General features: G+C 38.7%; 3 protein-coding genes across 3 annotated transcripts in view; 2 read left to right on the plus strand and 1 right to left on the minus strand.

Moving 5' to 3' along the window:
- The window catches only part of Cdkl5 (cyclin dependent kinase like 5), a 223,177-nt gene that overhangs the window by 72,054 nt on the left and 128,956 nt on the right, over positions 1-22,167 (plus strand). The gene's annotated exons all lie outside the window — the stretch shown is intronic.
- On the minus strand, positions 9,298-9,896 carry LOC114625416 (39S ribosomal protein L30, mitochondrial). Its single transcript, XM_028772688.1, has one exon. The coding sequence runs from the start codon at positions 9,844-9,846 to the stop codon at positions 9,364-9,366; it is 483 nt and encodes a 160-aa protein (XP_028628521.1). The 5' UTR covers positions 9,847-9,896; the 3' UTR covers positions 9,298-9,363.
- LOC114625414 (gap junction alpha-6 protein-like) lies at positions 13,458-14,518 on the plus strand. The gene has a single exon (XM_028772685.1). It carries the CDS (start codon positions 13,527-13,529, stop codon positions 14,400-14,402), a length of 876 nt encoding a protein of 291 aa, XP_028628518.1. The 5' UTR covers positions 13,458-13,526; the 3' UTR covers positions 14,403-14,518.

A 22,167-nucleotide genomic window follows, 5' to 3' on the forward strand; every position in this document is an offset into this window, starting at 1 on the left:
TATCACACCTGACAGGAGCATATACAGGGATTTCTTTTGCTTTTCTCCCAAACAATTTGTAGGCTTTTAAAACATCAAACTACATCAAGGCCATATTTCCGAAAAAGCCAGTGACCAATCACAAATTTAACAGTTTTTTTTTAATAGTTTCAAGTGATATATTTACTTTGGGCAAACAACTGCCATCTAAAACTGAGGAGCACTTTCTACTAAAACAAAACTAACTTGTATCCCTCCTTCCTTCCTTCCCTCCCTCCCTCCCTCCTTCCCTCCCTCCCTTTCCTCCCTCCCTCCCAAGACTGTGTTTCTCTGTATATCCTTGTCTGTCCTGGAACTTGTTCTCTAGAGCAGGCTGACCTCAAACTCAGAGAACCACAAGCCTCTGCCTCTGAGTTCTGGCATTAAAGGTGTGCATCATCACGCCTGGCTAACTAATGTGTTTTTTAAAACCACACTAAATAAAGCAAATCTTTCCTTTAATTTTTAGTTTTAAGCTTCATATATAAATTGTAATTAAAACAAAGATCAGTAGAATAGAAGTTTGTTATATTATTTTCTCCATCATTGCTTTCTTTTTATTTAAGTAAATATCAAGATTTCTGCTTTTTGTATATAAATTTTTATTGCTTAAAATCACAAAGAAGCTTAGGGTTTAATAAATATTGTAAAAATAACTATAAAAAGTTTGCAGTTTTCATTATAATCTGTTTTAAATGATTTAATTTACTGAAGGTTATGGAGATTAATGAGATGCCACTGTACTTCAGGTTTAGAGCAAAGATAATAGGAGTCATTAATAAAGAAAATATCTTTTGTCCTTGTTTTATAGAGGCACTCATATGGAACAATTAGTTCACTCAGTTTCTGCTCTTGACCTGTTTTTTTTTTTTTTTTTTTTTTTTTAGTTGTTGCTGTTGCTGATGTAATTAGTTTTCTGAAATACTGTAAAGCTTACTTCTCTGTAGTTCTGTTTTACTTTACTTTTGAGACAATGTAATATATTAGACCTCACTATGTAGTGCAGGCTGGCCTTGAACTTGTGACATTCTTTCTGCTTCAGTCTCTGCTTTATGAGAGTTACAGAAATGGGCTGTTAAGCCCATCCATCTACAAACCTATTGAAAGGAAAAACTGCCTGTATTTCTACTTCAACAAAAGAAATGGAGGTTATTTTTCAGGCAGATCTGACTTCTTTAGGGAAGTAGAAGAATTTGGACCTTTTCTTGCTTCTGGGTTGCCTTAATCTTTATCATCCTCATCTAGATTTAGTTTTATGATTGTTTTTTAGTTAATAGAACAACAAAAAAAATACTCACTAGAATTAGCTTTACTAGCTCTGTCTACACTGAAGACTTTACCTCATTCTTTCTCAGTTTTTTTGTTTGCTTGCTTACTTTATCTTGTCTTCTATCTCCTCCATCTGCCTGTTCCTCCCTCCTTCCATGCCTCCCTCCCTTCCTCCCTTCCTTCCTTCTTTCATTCATTTTTTCCTTTCTTTTTATTAGATAGGGACTTGCTATTTAGTCTTGATTCTCCTGGAACTTGATATGCTAAGGCATATACCACCATGCCTGGCCCTGACTCAGTTTCTAAAGCATCTTTTTTACCCTCTGTAAAGGGTTTGTTCCCCAGGCTGCTTTTCCAGTTTTCCACATTCAAATGGCCAGGATCATCTCAGATTCCTTGTTTGGGACCATGTCCAGCTTTTTGGTACCGCCTGTCTTCTATATGCTTCATTTCAGTTCCTCGTTTCAATCAATGTTATTATTTATTGAGCATTTATAAGGTGAGCTTTAAATTCCTTTTATGCAAATGATGATATAATTAGTTCTAAGACAAGAACATTCTTTCTTCATCTTCTTAAGATGAGTGATTTCAAGCTGGGTGGTAGTGGTACAACGCCTCTAATTCCCAGCATTGAGGAGGCAGAGGCAGACAGATCTCTGAGGCCAATCTGGTCTACAGAGTGAGTTCCAGGATGACCAGTGAAACCTTGTCATAGGGGGAAAAGGAATGATTTCTTATCTCTGACAAAGATCTGTGGTTAAGTAATTTATACCATCACCTTAATGCTACTTTTCTTCAGAACTTCAGTAGTAAAAATCAATATGGATTATTTTTCTGCACAGGCTTGAAAAATATATTCACTGATAATGCAAGAAAAAGCTAGTTAATAAATGCCCATTTAGTGGATATAGTTAAATAATAAGTATAGTCTATCAGTTGTTGAAAACAGTGAGTGGAAAGTTGTTCAGTGTGATCTATTTCTACAAAAAAAAATGTCTAACTCCAAAGTACATATGATTAGTAGCTATCATTCATATCTTATGGTACTTTTGAACTTTAGTATCTCTTAATTTAAGGATTTATTTTATATATTAAAGTATTTTCATTTAGAAAAAATCGAGAACTTAAAAATGTACTCTTCACACATGCACACATGGATACACATGTTGGGGGTGTCATGTGTCACATGCATGTGTGAAGGTCAGCGGCCAACTCTGGGGAGTCAGTTCTTTCCCAACACCTTTGTGTAGGCTGTAAGAATTGAACTCAAAGTTGCTAGGCTTGCTTGGGAAGTACTTTCACCTGCTGAGCTATCTCACTGACACAACTTTTTCTTTAAAGCAATGTATTCTAGGCCTGACATTACAAACAAAATTTAACACATATATGCTTAAGAAAAAAAAAATCTATGGATTGCTGACAAAATATCAGCCACTTAGCTAGGATGGTGCTCTTCTAATTCAATAAGAATGAACTCTTTTGAGAAAGTTAATTCAGCCTAGCTAAACCAACACATGTAAGGTTACCTTTCATTTTGTCATGGAGCTTAAAATGTAGTTAAGGAGTCAATCTGAATCCTGTAGAAGATGACAATTGAAAGGAAAATGTGAAACCTCTTTTTTTCTGCCAAGTTCCCTATTTAAGCCTGTTTATGAAAAACTCTTGTCAGTAATAAAGCCATAGGAAAGTACAATATTTCCAAGTGCCCCTTAAGACAACTGCAAAAAGCTGAAAATGGAATTAGGAAGCAGCACCATTTGTTGCTAGTCTAACGAATGAGAATGGGGTAGTAGGAAGCTCTTTTACAAACTCTGGAGGTCTAGAATCCTTGTGCTGATAATATGATGGGTCAGAGAACTCAGATGACACAGTACAAACGTGACTGTAGGCACTGGTCCTTTCCTTTAAGTTTAAGGCCACTATATTAGGATGGGTAAGAGAAAGTCCCCTGAGATGTAGATCTAAAGTTTGCAGACTACCATGCATGGGCCAAATCAGATCTACACTCTATTTCTTGAATAAAGTTTTGTTGGAACACAGCCATACTTGTTCAGTTTATGTGTGCTATTTCTGTGGCTACTTTGTGTGATACACTTAAAGAGCTGTATAGTTTTATTATAAGACCCACTAAGCCTAAAGTAGTTATCATCTGGCTTTTACAAAGAAATTGGCTTATTTCTATTGTTAAGCAAACCCCAACTAGGAGAATATGGCAGAAATAGTACACAGTCTCAGTGAACCAACAATCTGTTTTCTATCTGCTTCTTGGAGCCTAAGGAATTAAGATTAATAAGGTATGGGATTTTCACTGAAAATTACTTTTCCTTTTATTTCAGTTTGGGTAAATTCTTTAAATGGTTACATGGGAAGTTGTGCATGGTGAGAAGTAGAATATTCTGAGAATCAGGCATACAGAAACATACAAATTAGTGGGTTGAATAGCTGTTGTTCCTCCCAAAGATGCACAAAGCACAATGCACTCTTCTTGAGAACAAAGAACACAGGCTTCAGACTAAATGAAGGACATCCTTGCAATGTGAAGAATAAAATTCTTTCAAGAAAAAACAATTGAATATCTTTCTTGTATAAGTCAAGTAGAGATAAATACATTAATAAGTCACAACAATAACTTCCATTTAAAGTCTCTCATTCATGTATTGTGTTAGCTGCTTTACCTCCTAACTTTAAGTTAGAAAGAATTATCCTTCTTTTATGTGAGGGAAACTGTTGCTTAAGTAGTTTAATTTTCTAAGGTCCATACAAATTGATATTTTGTAGAAGTGATAGTTAAGACATAGTATTGCCCCCACCCATTAATCTGAAATTCATTTTATATAAATTAACCATTTCAAATGCACATTTCAGTGACACTTAGGACATTCACAGTACTTTAAAGTTTCAAAGTATTCTTGTATCCTCCCAAAGAAAGCTCCATGTTTGTTAAGTATAAACTCCCCCATTTCAACTCTCCTCTTAGCAGTTGGATTTGCTTTCTGTGCTTATGAGTTTATATTCTGAATATTTGATATATGTGAAATTGTATGACATATGACTTTGGAATTTGGCTTTATTTGCTTAACATAAAGTTTTTTGAGGTTCACCCACATTGTACCATGTATCAACGCTGCATTCTTTATCAGGCCAGAATGACATTTTGATGTGTTCTTTGCATCTATTATATTTGGTTTATGTATTTTTAGTGAATGGATGTCTGGTTGTTTCTACCTTTTGACTATTGTGAATAGAGCTGCTATGAGCATTCATGTGCAAGTATTGGAGTTCTGTTTTCAGTTCTGTAGGATACATAACGAGCATAGAGAGACTATCATATGGAAATTCTATGTTTAACTGGTCTCCATAGCAGCAGCACCACTCTATACTCCCACCAGCAATGTACTCAGGCTCCAGTTTTTCCATATTTTTATTTTCCTTTTGAAACATTGTAGCTATCTCAGTGGATGTAAAGTTGTACCTCATTGTTGTTTTGATTTACATGTCCCTATGGTTGGTAATGTTGGAACATTTTTTCAAATGGCCAATTGGCCATTATTGTCCATTCGTATAGCTTTATTTTCTTTAAAAAAGACTGTTGATTTATTTGTGTGTGAATGTATGCATATATGTGCACATGCAGGTGTTCATGCTTATAGACACATGGAAGCCTGAAGAAGGCATTAGGCATCCTCTTTAATCATTTTCCATCTGTTTCTTTGAGGCAGGATCCCCTGTTGAACTTGACGTTTGTGTCCTAGCTAGGCTGGAAGTCACCAAGCACCTGCTGTTTCACTCTCCCTCAGAGCTGGAGTGCTGTATGCCTGTTTGTTACTTGGTTGTAGGGATGCCTGTTAGGTACATGGTTGTAGTGATCTGAACTCTAGTCCTTATGATTGTACAACAAATGCTTTTAACCACTGAGCCAGTTGTCCAGCCATTTGTATATTTTATTTAGGGAATTGTCTATTCAATTCTTTTACCCATTTTAAAATTGAGTTTTATTGGCTAGTTTGAGAACAAGTTTCTCATCAGGTATGTGGTTTGCAAGTATTTTCTCTCATTCTTTCATATTCTTGTTAATGTTGTTGATGCACAAAAGCTTTTAATTTTGATGATATATTATTTACTTGTCCTTTATATGTTTGCTTTTAAAAGACACTGAAATCCAAGGATGTGAAAGTTTAAATGTACTTATCTATATTTAATAGAATACTAGTATAATTTTGGTTATTATATTTCTTGGGCCCCTGATCTATTTTGAGTTGATGTTCATATGATTTTCCTATAGTATGATACAGAGGTTCAACCTTTTCATTTTTAACTAATTAATTAATTAATTTAATGCATTTAATTAATCATTGCATTTCATACATGCAGTCCCCACAGAGGCCTGAAGTGGGTGTTGGATCCTCTGGAACAAGAGATACAGATTGTTGTAAGCTACCATGTGGGTCCTGGGACTCCAATTCTGGACCTCTGGAAGAGCTCTGCTAGTGCCCTTAAATACTGAGCCATCCCTCTGGTCCGTGTGTGTGTGTGTGTGTGTGTGTGTGTGTGTGTGTGTGTAACATATGTACTTTTATATTTCTGTGTGCATGTGCCAGTGGAAGGCAGGTGTCTTCTATCAATATCTACCATTTTTGTTTGTGAGGCAGGGTTGCACTATGTAGCCCTGGCTTTCCTGGAACTTATTCTGTAGATCAGGCTACCCTAGAACTTACAGCTATCTACCTGTCACTGCCTCCTTAGTTCTGAGATTAAAGGTATGTACCCTGTGCCTGGTTCTGCCTTATTTCAGACATTGTATCTTATTGAACCTGGTACACATCACTTGTCCGGGCTGGGTAGTAAACTTCAGGGATGTCCCATTTCCCTTGTACATGTTCATACGCACTAGTGTTACAGATTTGTGCAGCTGTGCGTGGCTTTTTATATGGATGTTGAGAATCTAAACTCCTGTCTGTATGTTTCCATGGCATGCAGTTTACTCATAGAGCAAAGCCCCCAGCCCCTGCTTTTGTTTTTTTTTAAACTGTGTCTCAAATAGTCTCTAACTCAATTTGTGGCTAAGGATGACCTTGAACTTCTGATCATCCTGCTTCTGCATCCCAAGTGTTAGGATTACAGTCATGAGCCACGACATCTAGCTTTTATCTTATTTTCATAACTTTGCATATGCATATCCAGTTGAACTGGCACCTTTTATTGAACAGACAGTTCTTTCTTGCATTTATATGTAGTGGCAACTTCGTTGAAAATCACTTGGCCATTGTTGTGGAGAATTACATACCATTAATTTTTGTCTACTGGGCTTTGTTCCTGTCTTCATACAAATACCAGTTGTCTTGATTATTACAATTGTGTAATGAAATTGCAAATCAAGAAGTCTAAGTCCTCCAAGTCTTTTCATTTCAAGGCTCTTTTATATATTGAAGTACCTTGTTCTACAATATGAATTTTAGGGTCAGCTTTTCCATTCTCGGAGGTAGGGAAACCATTGGAATTTTGATCAGGGTTGCATAGAAATTTAATCTCCAAATATTTTATTCATTTCTTTGCTTATTTATTTTCATGCTTTTATAACTGAAATTGATCTCTTAATTTCCTTTTAAGATTGTTTGTTTGTAGTATAGAGCAGTATTCCTGTTTATTTTTAGCTGTGGCGAAAGTTTTACAGTTCAGTAATATGTGTTCATAGTAATATGAAAACTACTACCATCTGTTTTTGTTTTTTCATTAGCCTAAATAGAAGCTTGGAACTTAAGTAACCACTATCTCACAAAGTTTCCCTACTCCATCCCAGTACTTAGTAACTCTAGGCTTTTTTTCCTTTTCTGTGATGTTTACCTATTAGAGATAGTTTGTGTTGCTGGAATAGTACAATATTTGTCCTTTTGTGTCTGGCTTCTTCCATTTAAATAATGTTTTCAGGGTTCATCCATGTTATACATACGAGAACTTCATTCTTGTAGTGTTCATTTGTATATGTATGATGTATGCCTTGCATATTCCAATCCATTTATCTGCCGATAGAAAATTATTTCCATCTTTGGCTATTATGAGTGCTGATATACACAAGGATCCAAGTACTTGTGTTCTCAGTACTTGGGAACCGAGTATACCTAGTAGCAGAAATTTTGGGTCATATGGTAAGTACATGTTTAATACTTTGAGGCTTACTGAATTTTGCATTTTGATCTTATTTTCTGCACTTTTTAAAACTTTATTAGTTCCAGCAGATTGAGGTGTTTTTTTAAGGGGGTAAGATTCTTTAGGATTTCCACCTTTGGAAATAGATACTTTGCCTTTTTCATTTCCACATGAGACATTCTTTATTGCTTTGTCTAGCCTAATTGATGTAGCTATAACGTTAATGTTGTTGAAGTGACTAAAATAGGTGGTCTTATCTTGTTCCTGCTGTTTAGAGGAAGGCTTTCAGTTACCATTACCTTTCCAGTACATGTTAGCTACGGTGTTCAAAAATATCCTTAAAGCAGGAATGTTGGGAAGTACTTGTAGTCCAGTTTACTCAAGACCCTTCTACTCTGTAGGCCAATCTTTTGAGTTTTAGACCAACCTGAGCAACATAGCAAGCTTCTTCTTTTTAAAAAAAAGGGAAGAAAAGAAAACAAAGAAACAAAGCAAAGAAAGAAATCGGGGAGAGGAGCCTTTTATCAGGCTAAGGAAGTTATGTTCTGTTTCTCTTCTCTTTGTGAGCTCTGCTGGGAGGTGCGGGAGGTGGCAGCTCAGTGCTTTCTTATCACAACCTGCTCTTTCAACAAGCCTTTTCTTGTTGTTCTAAGCTTTTTGGATAGTTGTAGGAGTGTGGGAAAGTTGATTTCTCCCCCCTCCCTTTCTTTCTTACATTTTTTTCTCTTTTTGAGTTATAGGGTCTTACTGGCCAGAGATCCATCTGCATATCTTTCCCCCTTGAGTGTTGGGATTAAAGGCATACTTTGAGTTCTTAATATCTTAATCATAATTTTGGTTTTGTTTGACGTAGTGTCTTACTATGTAGCTTTGGTTGGCTTTAAACTAGTGGTCCTCCTGCATCACCCTCTGAGTGCTAGGATTATAGGCAAGAACCATACTGTTTGGTTTATTCCTAGGTATTTTAAATTCCTTATGTGACAGTTCTCAAGTCTGTGCCATATCTTCATCTGGTTTTGATACTTCCTTTGTCTATTTAGATAATTTTCTTGCCCTTTTGTGTGTGCCTTATATTGAGTGTGTGTGCACACTGGTTGTGGTATATTGGGTAATACTAACTGTAAAAGTAGGCCTTTAGTAAGGGTTTTATGTTCCTCAACCAGGAACTGAGCCGTTCAACATTTTCCATTCGTTCATTCAGTTTGTGTGCATGCATGCAAGTGTGTGGCTGCACACATGCAGGTCAGAGATTAGTTCTTTTCTGCCACAATGTGACTTCTGGGAATTTAACTCAGGTTCTTGGGGTTGGCAAGCAAGTACCCTTACATGCTAAGCTACGTCACCTCACTGGCCCATTTCTAATGTTAGAAGTTACTACCTTCAGTTTCATCTAATGCAGTGATTTGCACCTTTTTTAACGCTGCAACCCTTTAATACAGTTCCTTATGTTGTGGTGACCACCCCAGCATAAAATTATTATTGTTTTCATTGCTATTTCATAACTAATTGTGCTACTCTTGTGAACTGTAATGTAAACATCTCATATGCAACCCCAGAGGGGTCTTGGCCCACAGGTTGAGAACCACTGCTTTTGTGTTTATTGTTTATTTGTTTTCTGCTTTTTGGTCCCTTCCTTTCCCTGAGACTATTAGAGACTGTCTTGCCTGCATCACTTTTCAGTGGTGATCCACTGTTCTATACTAAAACCCTGGTGAAATGGTGGGAAAGAGTGAAATGGGAAAGTGTTTTGTCACCTAGGGATTCAACTGGGCACAAGTCCTCAGCTGTATCCTTCCTAAACTTTTTTAACACTACCCTGTCTTTCTTCTCCTTTTCTTTTTTTTTTCTTTTTTTTTTTTTACTGGATTAACATTCACTTTAATAAGAATAGTTTCCTCAGTAAGTGTGTCTGTAAGCTGAAGCTGTGTGGCATTAGGACTTTGCTTCCTGCTCCACAGGCTTCAGATGCCACTGCAAGACCAACTCCCCAGTGCTCTTGAGGCACGTGCTGGACATGGTCTCTTCTGTGGGAAGTCCCTGTGGCAGCTTCAGGGGCTGGATGCGTATCAAGTGTTTCACCACTTTCAGCTTTGCATTCACCGACGGGATGTTCTTGTGAATCTGAGGGCTGTGTGCCTTCTGTAGGCCAAGCATCTTGATCGTATCTTTTTCCCAGTATGGACACCTCTTTGTACTTTTTATTCTTGTAACAATGTGCAGTTTATGAGGGTTCTGGGGGTCCCCACCATATTTTTCATGATCTTCAGGTTTAGGCTGAAACACTTTATCTGGAATTCTTGATCTGGTAAATTTGTGACGTATCCATTCTGAACCAATGAGAGATTCTGCACCTTTCTTCACAGTCTGTAATCTGCCTGGAGGCCTCTGAAATACTGAGCGCAGAACCCCTGCCATAAGTGTGGTAATTCTTCTCTTTAGAGGCGGCAACCGCTACGTCCACTCCGAACGGCCCCCTTTCTTCTCCTTTTCTTAAGTGAAATGGGAATAACAACTTGGACTGGGGCTAATTAATTCCCCTTCTTCCAGAATATATAAGCTTCTGATCCATTTTGTTTGAGAGTGTTAGCTTTTGTTATTGACGAACATTCTGAACTTATTTGAACTGGGCCAGATGATGTAGACTTGTAATCCTAGCTATTTGGGAGACTGAGGCAGGAGATTCCAAGTATGGGAGGGCCTGGGTTACAAGAATGAGTTTATTTGAAAATTATACTTTTGTGCTTCAAAAGTATTTACATTCTTCATCCCTGAAGAACTTTTTTATTGTTTGTTTTTGTTTCTGTTGTTTTATTTTGAGACAGGGTCTCTGTGTAGTTCTGGGTGTTCTGGAACTTCCCCTGACCAGTCTGGCTTCAACCTGTATCTATGTCTCAAATGCTGGCATTAAAGGCAAGCACCACCACGCCCAGCAAGGAAGAGATTCTTATTGGCTCTTACATCTTGGGGATATTTCAGAATGGTTACTTTTCCTCTCCTACAAAGGGGAGGAGATTTCAGATTCCCAGAGGCGAAGCTTCGAGAGTGGGAGGGTCTCTTCTCCTTGGAGCGCTCATTCTACAAGCTGGTCTCTCTTAGGACTTGGCAGATTTATTTTCATTACTAATATTTTACTCTAGTGCCTTCTGCCTCAGGTAAGTGTGATTCCATGATTCTATCCATCTAGAGATAGCAGACTCTCTTGCTTTGTTTCCTCGCTTCTCTGGCAGGTTGGAGCAGACTTGCTGACTTGAAAGTCATTAGGGTCTCTCTTGCTGTGATGACAGGAATGATGAGGTCTAAGCTCCGCATGTGTTGGAGCTCAAACTGGAAGTCCTACGTTTATATTTTAAAATTAGAAAGATCTTGTCCAGTTTAAAAATAATGTTCTGCAAGAGGGTTTTAAACTTTCCTGTGAACCATTTGCTTAGCAAAGATGACTCATTCTCAGTTATTTCCATCCTTTTGAATCTTAGATGTCTATTTTCATATGTTTAGTAAGAACTTTTTCAGAACAAAAAAAAATTGAAAACCTTAAGAACTTTATCTAGTTCTCGAAGATTGCTAAGAACTATATCCCAAATTAACTAAAAATATTGTGACTCTTGATTCCCAGCATTGGTTTTTTGACTTGTCAGCCACTTTTTATAGACTTCACTAAAGTAGTTCTGGGGATTTTCTTTACTATGTCACCTTATTTGTTTTTGCAAAAAAAAAAATCTCAGTTTCTAAGGCACTTTCAAATGTCTAGAGATGAAGCTCTTTGGAACATGAAAAATGAATGAGAATAAAAGTGGAAGTCTTATACTGCCAGTGACTTGTTCTCAATTAGCCTTGAGGAAGGAACTAATTATAAACTCTAGATCTTGGTGACTTTCGCTTAATAGGACTACTTTTATAATCTGTGCGACAGAGGACAGTTCATCTAAAATGTGTTATTTATCTAGCTGAGAAAGTACTCTGTGTACTTTGAAGACTTGTAATTTGATAACTTGCTAAAAATTTTAATTTGGAGGAAGCTTCTGTTCTCTTACCCTTGGATAAGAGTTGCAAACTCTCTCAGGTGATTGACACATTGTAAATTTTGTTAACCTTGCCCTTTTTGTAGGGTTCATTTTAAATTGTTTTTCTCACAGAAAGTACTGTAAGGATTGACCATTAAAATGAAGAAACAAATTAGTTTTTAGATGTTTAAAATTGATTATTAATTGGCAAACTCTTACTATGTTTGTGTTAATAAATATTATTTTTCTGTTTTATTATACCTCATTATTTCCAATGAGTATGTTTGGGAAAATGTTTTTTGAAGAAGGCGAATTCAAATATTAAATATGATGAATATGATTTTAACTCAACAGATGAAAATTACTTTATAAATGATTTGCTGCATTGAAAATATTTAATTAAAAATATTAGTTGTTTGTTCTATAAAAATTATCAGTGATCCATTCATGGTGAGACACATTTGTTATGCTCTGAATTAGAGGCAGAAAGCCCTTCATTCTGCTTTTGCTTTGATGACTTTGTCAGAAAGAAAATAGAGGCTCTTGGAAGGAAAATGGATGAAGACTAGCAGGTGTTCAGAACTGTTTGGCTCACATTTTGCATCATAGGAGCTTCCACCCACACTCAGTAGACTAGGAGATGGTAGCAATGCTCCTCTGAAAATGTTTTCATCGTAAGCCCTTCGTGTATCCTAATTATTTCCTCTTAACTGCTGGGCCATCTCTCCAGGTCCTCATCACTCTTGATAGCCTCTTCACATTTAGTTTCCATCAAAACTTGCTTGCTATCCATTAGCACAGAGTTCCCATCCTCTTCCTGATCTATTTGTCCCTGCTCTAATCCTGTCCTGTCAGGCCTCCCACTCACTCTGTGAAGCCTCAGATAATCATTTGTAATGTCTTCCAATGCCTCAGTCTTGTCCTAGTTTCACGGTGTAATCTTTGTTTCTGCACCCAGGGCTTCTCTAAATGGTGTTTAACATAGCTCTTCTGTGACCTTCACCTCTTATACTGCCCACTGTGTCAACCTTTACACTTCCTGCCTATTAATGCTTTGAATACAGAGACTTCTTTACCTTTAATTTGTTTGCTCTTTCTCTCATCAAGCAATAATTTTCTTGCTTCTTGTGTGGCTATCTCTAATCAGTCTGGCTGGGGTTTTCTTACCTTATTCTCTGTCAGTGCCTGCTGGTTGTTATCTTCTCAGCATTTACTTACATGTGTAATTATTGCGTATTTACTTGTTCACTGAGCCTTCCTTTAATTATATAACACACACACACTTTCGAAATTAAGATGTAGGATGTGTCCTATTCTGGATTTCTTGATTTCTTTCAGAATTGAAAAATGATTTATCTTTTAAAAATCAACTATATCTTTGATTTAATAAAATGCTGTAGTTTTTAAAGACAAGATCTCACTCTGTAGCTCAGGATAACTAAATAAGTAACCCAGGCTGGCCTAGAACTCTCAGTGAGCCTTCTCCTTCAGCCTTCTAAGGGCTTGAGATTACTGGCATGTACCAGCAAAACACCATATTTGAAATGATCTGGTTTTTTTCCCAGTTGATTTCAAGTTCCACAAGTATATTCTGTTTTACTCACCTGTAAGAGCCCATGCCTATTGTAGTATATTTCTCCTAGTAGACACAGAATAAATAATGGATGAATGAATATCACTGTCTCTTTGGGAAATGTTGGCCCAACTTCTGCAGTTGCATCAATCAGTGTATGAGTATGACTTGTTAATATGCCAAACAGTTGACTCATTATTTTTGGCGATTGTATTACACTGAGAAAGAGACTTTTAAATTTATCTGTTTTTCCATTTATGTAACTTGTTTCATTATAGGTACACATATGTTCTGGTGTAGGAGCACTTACCATTTATGAAAATGAATTCACATAAGCTTTTACCTGGTATTAGCACTTTCCTTTTATTAGGGAGAGTAGCGAAGGTACCAAACAGTAGTAGGCTTTTAAACTTTAGGCAGGTGTCACTCCTGAACTTACTGTCTTATTTCACTTCATCCTCCAAGGCGTGCACTCGCTTGGTGTGCCCACCTTTTAAGTGCAAGAACAACGAACAGGCAACATGAGTGATTGGAGTGCCTTACACCAGCTCCTAGAAAAGGTTCAACCCTACTCCACAGCTGGAGGAAAGGTATGGATCAAGGTCCTTTTCATTTTCCGCATCCTGCTCCTGGGCACTGCCATCAAGTCAGCCTGGAGTGACGAGCAGTTTGAGTTCCATTGCAACACTCAGCAGCCTGGCTGTGAAAATGTCTGCTATGACCAAGCCTTCCCAATCTCTCACGTGCGCCTCTGGGTCCTGCAGGTCATATTCGTATCTGTGCCTACACTCTTATACCTGGCACATGTGTACTATGTGATTCGACGGAATAAGAGTATGAACAAGCACGAGGAGGAACTTGAAGTTGCTCATTTTAATGGGGCCAGCGTGGAAAGGCACATGCAGCAAATGGCAGGAAAGGAGTTCAAGTGTGGGAGTAAAGAACGTAGCAAGGTGAAAATGAGAGGCAGATTTCTGCTTACCTACATGGCCAGCATCTTCTTCAAGTCTGTCTTCGAGGTGACCTTCCTCCTGATCCAGTGGTACATTTATGGATTTACTCTGAGTGCCGTTTACATCTGTGATCAATCTCCTTGCCCACATCAGGTGGACTGCTTCCTCTCTCGACCCACAGAAAAAAACATCTTCATCCTCTTCATGTTGGTGGTGTCAGTGGTGTCTTTTGTCTTGAATGTCATTGAGCTGTTCTATGTCTTGTTTAAGGCTGTTAAGAATCATATGAGAAAGGAGGAGGAAGAGGAGGAGGAGGAAGAGGAGGCTTACTGTGATACAGTTGAGCTACAAAGCCCTTCCCATGTCTCTTCATCCACTGTTCTCACCACCATATCTTCTAGTGATCAGGTGGTTCCGGTGGCGCTTTCTTCAGTCTATATTTAAAGGGAACAGAACCATGTCAGTTACCATGCATGGTCAAAGTGGGGAGGACAGGCAGGAAGTATCCTTTCTGGCTTGTACTCAGCCTTTTTTCCCCAGTATAATGATAAACAGACTTCTCAGAGGGTTTTAGGTAGAGAGAAAAGCAAAGCAAAGAAACTGGAATTAACGTTGTAGAGCTATCTAACAGTAGCAGTGACCGTGCTAACAGCAGCCTGATAACCTAACATTGTGATTTGTGCTTGAAAACACTGTGTGAAAGTAAATTATCTTTTCTCTTAAAATGCATCCTCCAATTTATTGAATAATAAGTAATAGTTTTGTTAATTATGATGAATTTTCTTTCTCTCTTATATACTATAGCAGCAATCCTATTGCTGAGACAACATATTTTCCTTTTTCAAGGCAGAGTCATATTAGCTGATCAATTGTACTGAAAACAGCACTTGGGAACACTACAACCTTAAAGATATGCTTAGAGGTAAACTATGAAATGTGCCTACATGAACTTGGCAATAATAGGCATTCTTGGCTTTGTTCTATATAATACATATTAATTCAGATCTTACATTCTGCAGTGAGTTTTGCAATCTCATGGGATGACTGGCATTTTTCATGTTCAAATTAAGATTTTATTTGGAGAAGCGGAGAGGGTGAAGGGGATTGACACAATTCCTGTGTAATTAACCTGAAACCTATACAAGAAAAGTTACCCATTTCTTCTAATGCCTTTTAAAACATTCCACAGATGATTGTAAGTGCCAAGCTGCAGACTTTTGTTCTTGCATGACAGCTCCACATACAATTTTATACAAGAAATATTAATTTGCTTACCATTTGATGTTAAGCTACTGTTTTTTTCAGCTTCATTTCATGCAATGCAGGCTTAATATATCCTGTTTTAGAGAATTCTTTATTCAATAAAGCCTTTTGAGAGTTGTCCATATGTATTTCTTCTCTGAGTGCCTCTGACTGGTCTTTGGAACTCTTCGTTGGGGCATCTTTTTTTTTTTCTTTTCTTTTTAAAAATTGGATATTTTATTTATTTCAGATGTTATCCCCTTTCCCCATTTCCCCTCCGCCCAGGAACTCCCTATGCTATCCCCCCTCCTCCTGCTTCCATTAGGATGTGCCCCCACCCACCCACCCACTTCCGCCTCCCCACCCCCAAGTTCCCCCACACTGGGGTGTCCAGCCCTCATGAGACCAAAGATCTCCTCTCCCATCTATGCCCGACAAGGCCATCCTCCCCTACATATACAGCAGGAGCCATGGGTCCCTCCCTGTGTGCTCCCAGGCTGGTGGTTTAGACCCTGGAAGCTCTGGTTGGTTGGTATTATTGCTCTCCTCATGGGGCCACAAACCCCTTCAGCTCCTTCAGTCTTCTCTCTCACTCCTCCATTGGGAACCCCATGATAAGTTCAATGGTTAGCTGTGAGCATCTGCCTCTGTGTATGTCAGGCTCTGGCAGACCTCTAAGAAGACAGCTATATCAGGCTCCTATCAGCATGCACTTCATTGGGGCATCTTAATTTAAGCAAACTAAGGTGGGTGTGGTGGCTTGTGGAGACCAAGGCAATTGCAGAGTGCCCTAGTCCCTAGGCTAGCTTGGACTGCAGTGTGAGACACATCCCCATCTCCTCCCTCTGAAACACAATACACTGTAATCACAGTTTTTGGACTTCCGGTTGAATGACTCTGACACTGTTCGAAGAACAGCTTCCTTCATTTCATGTAACAGAATCCATGACTTTCAGATATGCAAGAAGAATGTACTTAGGTTTTTTCTCTTCCCTTTTAAGGGATGTACTCTTCATCATTAAGTATCTTCCCACTCCAGGGAACTCAGGGGAATGGAGAACACAGGAACAAATCATCAAACCTGCAGTTTATAACATCTTGTTCTGACAGTTGGTACAGTCTCATTTGGAAAACCTAGTCTCTTAGTTAAATGATGAGTTTTAGGTTTTCTTTTAGAAGTACATTGTGAAGATTAATCAGCTATTTAGTAATGGGACACTTGTGTCTTTTGGACACTGCAAAAGTTTTAAAGCCTTTGAATCAGATTGGGCACTCCCTAGTCTTTTTTCGGTCATTTTCACATGTAGCTTGCTTGTTTTTGTTACAACTTACCCTGAGATAATTACAGATTTTATTTTCACTTTATATCTCACTCACTGTCCCCATCCCAGTCACCCCTCCCACAATCCTTCCCCTCTCCCTCCCCTTCTCCTCTGAGCAAGTGCCCCCTCAAGTATCCCCCACACCCTGGCACTTTAAGTCTCTGTGAGGCTAAGCACTTCCCACTGAGGGTAGACAAGGCAGCCCAGCTAGAAGAACATATCCCATATACAGACAACAGCTTTAGGGATAGCCCCTGCTCCAGTTGTTCAGGACCCACATGAAGACCAAGCTGCATATCTGCTACATATGAGTAGGGAGGCCTAGGTCCAGCCTATGTATATGTTCTTTGGTTGGTGGTTCAGACTCTGAGAGCCCCGAGGGTACAGATTAGTTGACTTTTTTGGGTTTCCTGTGGAGTTACTAGCCCTTTCAAGACCCACAAGGAAGTCATAGGACCAAGTATTATATATCCCAATCTGGTCTTGAAGCTCTGGTGCTTTACTGTGAAGCTGAAGATGACCTTAAACTTCTGATCCTCCTGCCTTCACCTCCTTAGTGCTGGATTATAAGTGTATGCCTCCACGCCTGGCTTATACTATGCTGGGGATTGGATCCATGGCTTTGTACATGTCTAGCAAGCCACTGAGCTACACACCCAACTTTTACTGTTTTTTAATAGTATCTCTTATAACCCATGCTGGTCTTGAATTCAGTATGTAGCCAAAAGTGATTTTCTTTCTGCTTCTTCCTACTATTTACTAGAATTAGAAGTGCACACCATCATGCTTGTTAACTTTTCACATAATTTCAGGTAGAAAATTGACGCATTATTCATTAGCCTTCAGATTTCACCAATTTTATATGTATGCATTGTATTTAGTTATGTAAACTTTATAATTTGTGTAGAGTTGTGTACCCACTACAGTCAAAATACACAGCAGTTTTAGCAATATCTTTTTTAGCTGTGTCCTTTCCTTCTTCCTAACCCCTGGTAACTCCTAATCTTTACTTCACCTGAATAATTTTGTCATTTCAGGGATGCTATTTAAACAAATTATATAGGCTATAACACCTTTTAGGATGGTTCTTTTGGCATTTATTGTTGTTTGTGTATAATATATGCAGCATTCCATGTATGGGTATGCCTGCCTGTGCAAACACATGTGGAAGCCAGAGGTTCATACCAGCTGGGGAACCTGGGTAGAATGAAGCTATCCTTTCTGGACCAGAGATAGATAGAAGTCTGTGTGTGTGTGTGTGTATGTGTGTGTGTGTGCACGCGTGCGCATGTGTGGTATAATGTAGATCCCCCCAATAAAAACTGCAAGCAGCACTTTAAAAGTTATTTTTGAAAGAGGATCTTGCTGTATATCTGTGTGAAAGAGTTCATAGTTTTGTGGAGTTCAGAGACCTGTGAAATAAATGTAACATGTTCTGTGATCCTATCAAACAACTTCATGGATTGCTTGTGACAGGGTCTTGCTTGTGTGTGGACGTTATTTTGGCTACTTTATTGGGTTTTTATATCTACCACCCTTCTCCATCCCAATTCCTTCCAACACCCCCCCCAACACTAGGTAGGCATGAAAGAAGTTTAGAGGGGTAAGGGGTCTTCAATCTTGTTAGACTGCCTCCTGATGATTGGGGCATCAAGTTCCTTGGTTAAGTCCTATTTTAGTCATCAGGATATCTTCAACCAGCAACCAGCAATCCAGCAATCCAGCAACCAGCAATCTAGAAATGCAGCAATCTAGCAATAACAGAAGCAGCAAAAGCAACAGCAGGAAGCAGCAGCAGCAGCAGCAGCAGCAGCAGCAGCAAGGGAAGCAGCAGCTGCACCCACAGGCCCTCTTGAGGCTCTCACATTAGTACCATGTCAAGTGTCCAAATGTCACAATCTGCAGCTGGCAGAAATCACACCCCTACTAGAGAATGAGACAAATCATAGCATCTGTGAATAATCTAAAGCAGCCTGGAATTAAAACAAAAACATAACTGGATTTTAAAAGAAATCAAAATTCTCACTACACTCATGTTCTGAACTGATAATTAAACTTTCCATCCCTTTTCTCACTTTTCCAAGTGCTAGGACGATAGACATGCACTGCCACACTCAGCTTACAGTTTTGTAATTTGAAAATCAAACTTAAGCTCACATTCCCTGACTTGTGATCCTATTGAAACTCTTTCCATTCTTATTGGCTGTCAACACATGCTGTTAGACACATGCCAAGAGGCCTTGTGGTCAGTGCCTTGTAGTTATCTTGGTTCTCATGTTTTACTTGGGTTACCTTTTAAGCCTTTTGCTGAGAGCTGCTGTCTAACAGGCAGAACATACCTGGCTGGCTTTAGGTCCCCAGGCCATGTGCTTTATGATCAAATGGTTAAAAAAATCTCTGCAAGAACCTCCAGTCAGAAGTCCTAGAGCCCTGCATGTCATGCAAGTATATCATGCAAGTATCATAGCCCCATGGTCTGCCCAGTCCTGGTGGTAAGTGGTCTGTTGGACAAGGATATTCAGTTCCATTGCTGTCCTGAGGCTTAGCTTACAAATAACAGTAAGAACTGGCAGTCTCCCTAAGGGGAAGAGGAGACAGGCCTTAGAATTAGACCTAGGTCCTCTGAACTCACGTGGGAACATACTTAGGGTGTTTGGGAATACCTACAAGCAGAACATTTTGTTTAACTTTAATCAACACTGAACTTTATTTATTTCTTTTTGTCTTTTCATTTAATCCTAATAGTATCCCAGGAATATGAGCTCTTGTTAGGCCCAGTTTATGAGCTCTTGTTAGGCCCAGTTTTCCTAACAAGGAGATTGAGGTACCAAGAGGTGAGTAATGCCCTTGAGGCCACTCACTTGGGTAGTATGTGCTGGAGGCAAGGTTGAAATCCCTGCTGTCTCTGGCTCTCGAGCTGATGAGCTCATCCCTCTTAGATCTCATCCTTCTCTTGGAAGTGTGATGATGGCCTTTGAGTTTTATGTCACCACTTTCATTTTCTTGGCATCAGGAGTGGCAGATATGTCTGAAAGAAGATGTCACACAATTGAATATTACTCAAGAATGCTTTCAATGAGAAAGGCTGGATTTGTTTTCCCCCAACCACCTAGAAACCATGTAGGTAGACTCAGTAGCATTGTTATGAGAAAGGACCCAGGACATAACTTACATTTTTAACTGTTTGGAATATAGCCCTTTATATGGAGAGTTTTCTTTTTGACTTATTTTTGTAGGTAGGAAACAAAATCTTCTTAGAAAACTGATTGTTTAGTGCTTGATAGAAATTTTAACACAGTTTCTGATACATGTATTTGTTCTACATCGTATTTTTTTCTACATTCTGATCGATTCTGCTGTAGCTTTAGTTTTGTTTAAATACAGCTAGTAGAATAGTTAGAAGGACATAATTCAAAGACAGTATAGTATGTCAATATTATTCGTGGGTTTAGATTTTAGCTCAAGGACTGATGTAAAGCAGTTAGAAGTCAGCCATGTTCCTCTGTTAGAAAAGATCCATGCTCCCCTTCACCGTGCCTTTCCAGCAAAGATGCTTCCTCCTCCTGCCACTTTTTGAAATTCAGACACAAGTCCCATTTATATACTTATTCCATGGACCTGGTACAATGTCTTAACTGTTTGTTCTATGCCACATAAATACAGAGTATTAGATTTAAAAATTCTGCTCTTTTGTTAAATAATAATATAATTTCTCCTATAATCATCTGTTAATTTACAGTTTTCCAAAATTTCTCAATTTTCTCTTAAATTTCTTGAAGCACTTAGCGAACTGTGATGTTTGTAAAGCAGATATTTTTCAAATTTGTGTGGCTTCATTATCCGTGGTATTTGAGTATAATTTTTTTGATGTAAGGAGAGTCTTTGTCCTAGTTAAAGACAAACCAAAAGGATACACTGTAAAACTTCAGATTAATTCATTAAGCAGCCATTTTGCTGTGGATTTAGGACAAAGGGCTGAAAGCTATGCTCAGCATCTATAGAAAGCTTACTAGATAGAAAGAAAGGGCCCACAGCAATGGAGGAGTGCAGTTTGTTCTGTGTCCTCGAGTTCAAACTGTCAGAGAATGAACAAAAAGAAGTCATTGGTTTTGAAGCTTATATACTTGACCCTTTTAACAAAGATGTATTTCAAGTCTTTACTTTTTGTAGTGTTTTTAGTTGCAATTAAATCTTACCTTATTTCCTTGTCCAGGATGTTCTTTGTCTCATTTCTTCATGATTACTGACAATTTCATCAGAGGTACTGAAAGTATGTGTACTGGTCAGTCACAGTGGCTCCACCTGCAAACTTGGGAGGCTGAGGCAGGATGATTGCCACAAAGTGAAGGCTATCCTGAACTACACAGTGGGGCCCTGTTTCAAAGCTGCAAAACAAAAACAACAAAACTAGCCTGTTCAACTGGTCTATCTCATCCTTTTGGAAGGCCTTTCTGCTAGGTATTGAAGTACAGAGTCAAAATAAGGCCCCTTTTCTTACCAATGTTAATTGTTATCTTGCTTGGGAAGTGAGGCCACATGGTCAGTCATAGGGAAATTCTTTGCCAGAGCTGTAGATAGAATACTATGGACCATGAAAAGAGGAGTCACAGAACAAGCTAGAAGGCCCTGCAAATGCTCCCCAAAGGAGGGAGAAAGAGAAATGAACTAGCTGACTTAATATCATTTAAGTAAAGTGAAAATGTGTTACTTCCTTGAAATTCCTTCCCTGCACAGATACCCTGGAGTTGTCCTGCCTTGTTTTTCCCATAAGCTGTTAACATCGCCTTATTTTATTTTATTTTATTTTATTTTATTTTATTTTATTTTATTTTAATGGTGTTGGGGTGCCTGAGAAGAGCAGAAGGGACCTGAGGAGATCAGAAGAGAACATGGGGTCTGGACCTGGAAGTGAGCCACTAGGAATCTAACCCAGGTCTTCTGCAAGAGCAGCAAGTATTCTTAACCACTGAATAACCTCTCAACTCCCCTGAAAAGCTTTAGGAAAAGAAAAAATTGCTAATGTTAATTATAACTTTCGTGTGTACACAGCTGTGGTGAAGATCAGTGGCTTTGTACATTAATCAGATTTGCGTTAACCCATTTTGTGATCATGTGTGCTTGTTGTGTGTAAGCACATCTATCCTAGCACAGGGTCACACTGCCCTTAGAGAAATGCACTGCAGAGTTCCAGAATAACTTTCCACATTTCTCTTGCTATACCTCACAATCTGTCTAATCTCAACAGTATCAATGGCACTTATGTACCTGAGGACCAGACCCTGAAGAATAAGCCTGTTTCTTTTGAACTTGGGAGTTTCATTAAGCATACTTACATTTTTTAATTTGCATCTGGGCTTCATCATCAGAGAAGATTCCTCCTTCAGCAGATGGGAAGATATAGAGAGACCCACAGTCAGACATCATACATAGAGTGAGAGACCTTGAAACACTCAGGCTTAAATGGGATGTCTCCATCTATCCCTTTCTTAGGGCTCAGGAAACCCTATGAAAGGGGAGGCAGAAAGAGTTTAAGAGATAGAGGGGATGGAGGACGCCAGAGGAACAAGTCCTTCATATGAACTCAAAGCTCATATGAACTCACAGATACTGAGGCACATATATGCAACAGGCCCTGCACAGATCCA

This window comes from Grammomys surdaster, unplaced genomic scaffold, assembly GCF_004785775.1.
Source record: "Grammomys surdaster isolate TR1022 unplaced genomic scaffold, NIH_TR_1.0 217, whole genome shotgun sequence".
NCBI lineage: Eukaryota > Metazoa > Chordata > Mammalia > Rodentia > Muridae > Grammomys > Grammomys surdaster.

Coding starts and splice junctions, on each gene's coding strand:
- LOC114625416 (XM_028772688.1), bottom strand. CDS start 9,846: ATGGCAGGGGTTCTGCGCTCAGTATTTCAGAGGCCTCCAGGCAGATTA.
- LOC114625414 (XM_028772685.1), top strand. CDS start 13,527: ATGAGTGATTGGAGTGCCTTACACCAGCTCCTAGAAAAGGTTCAACCC.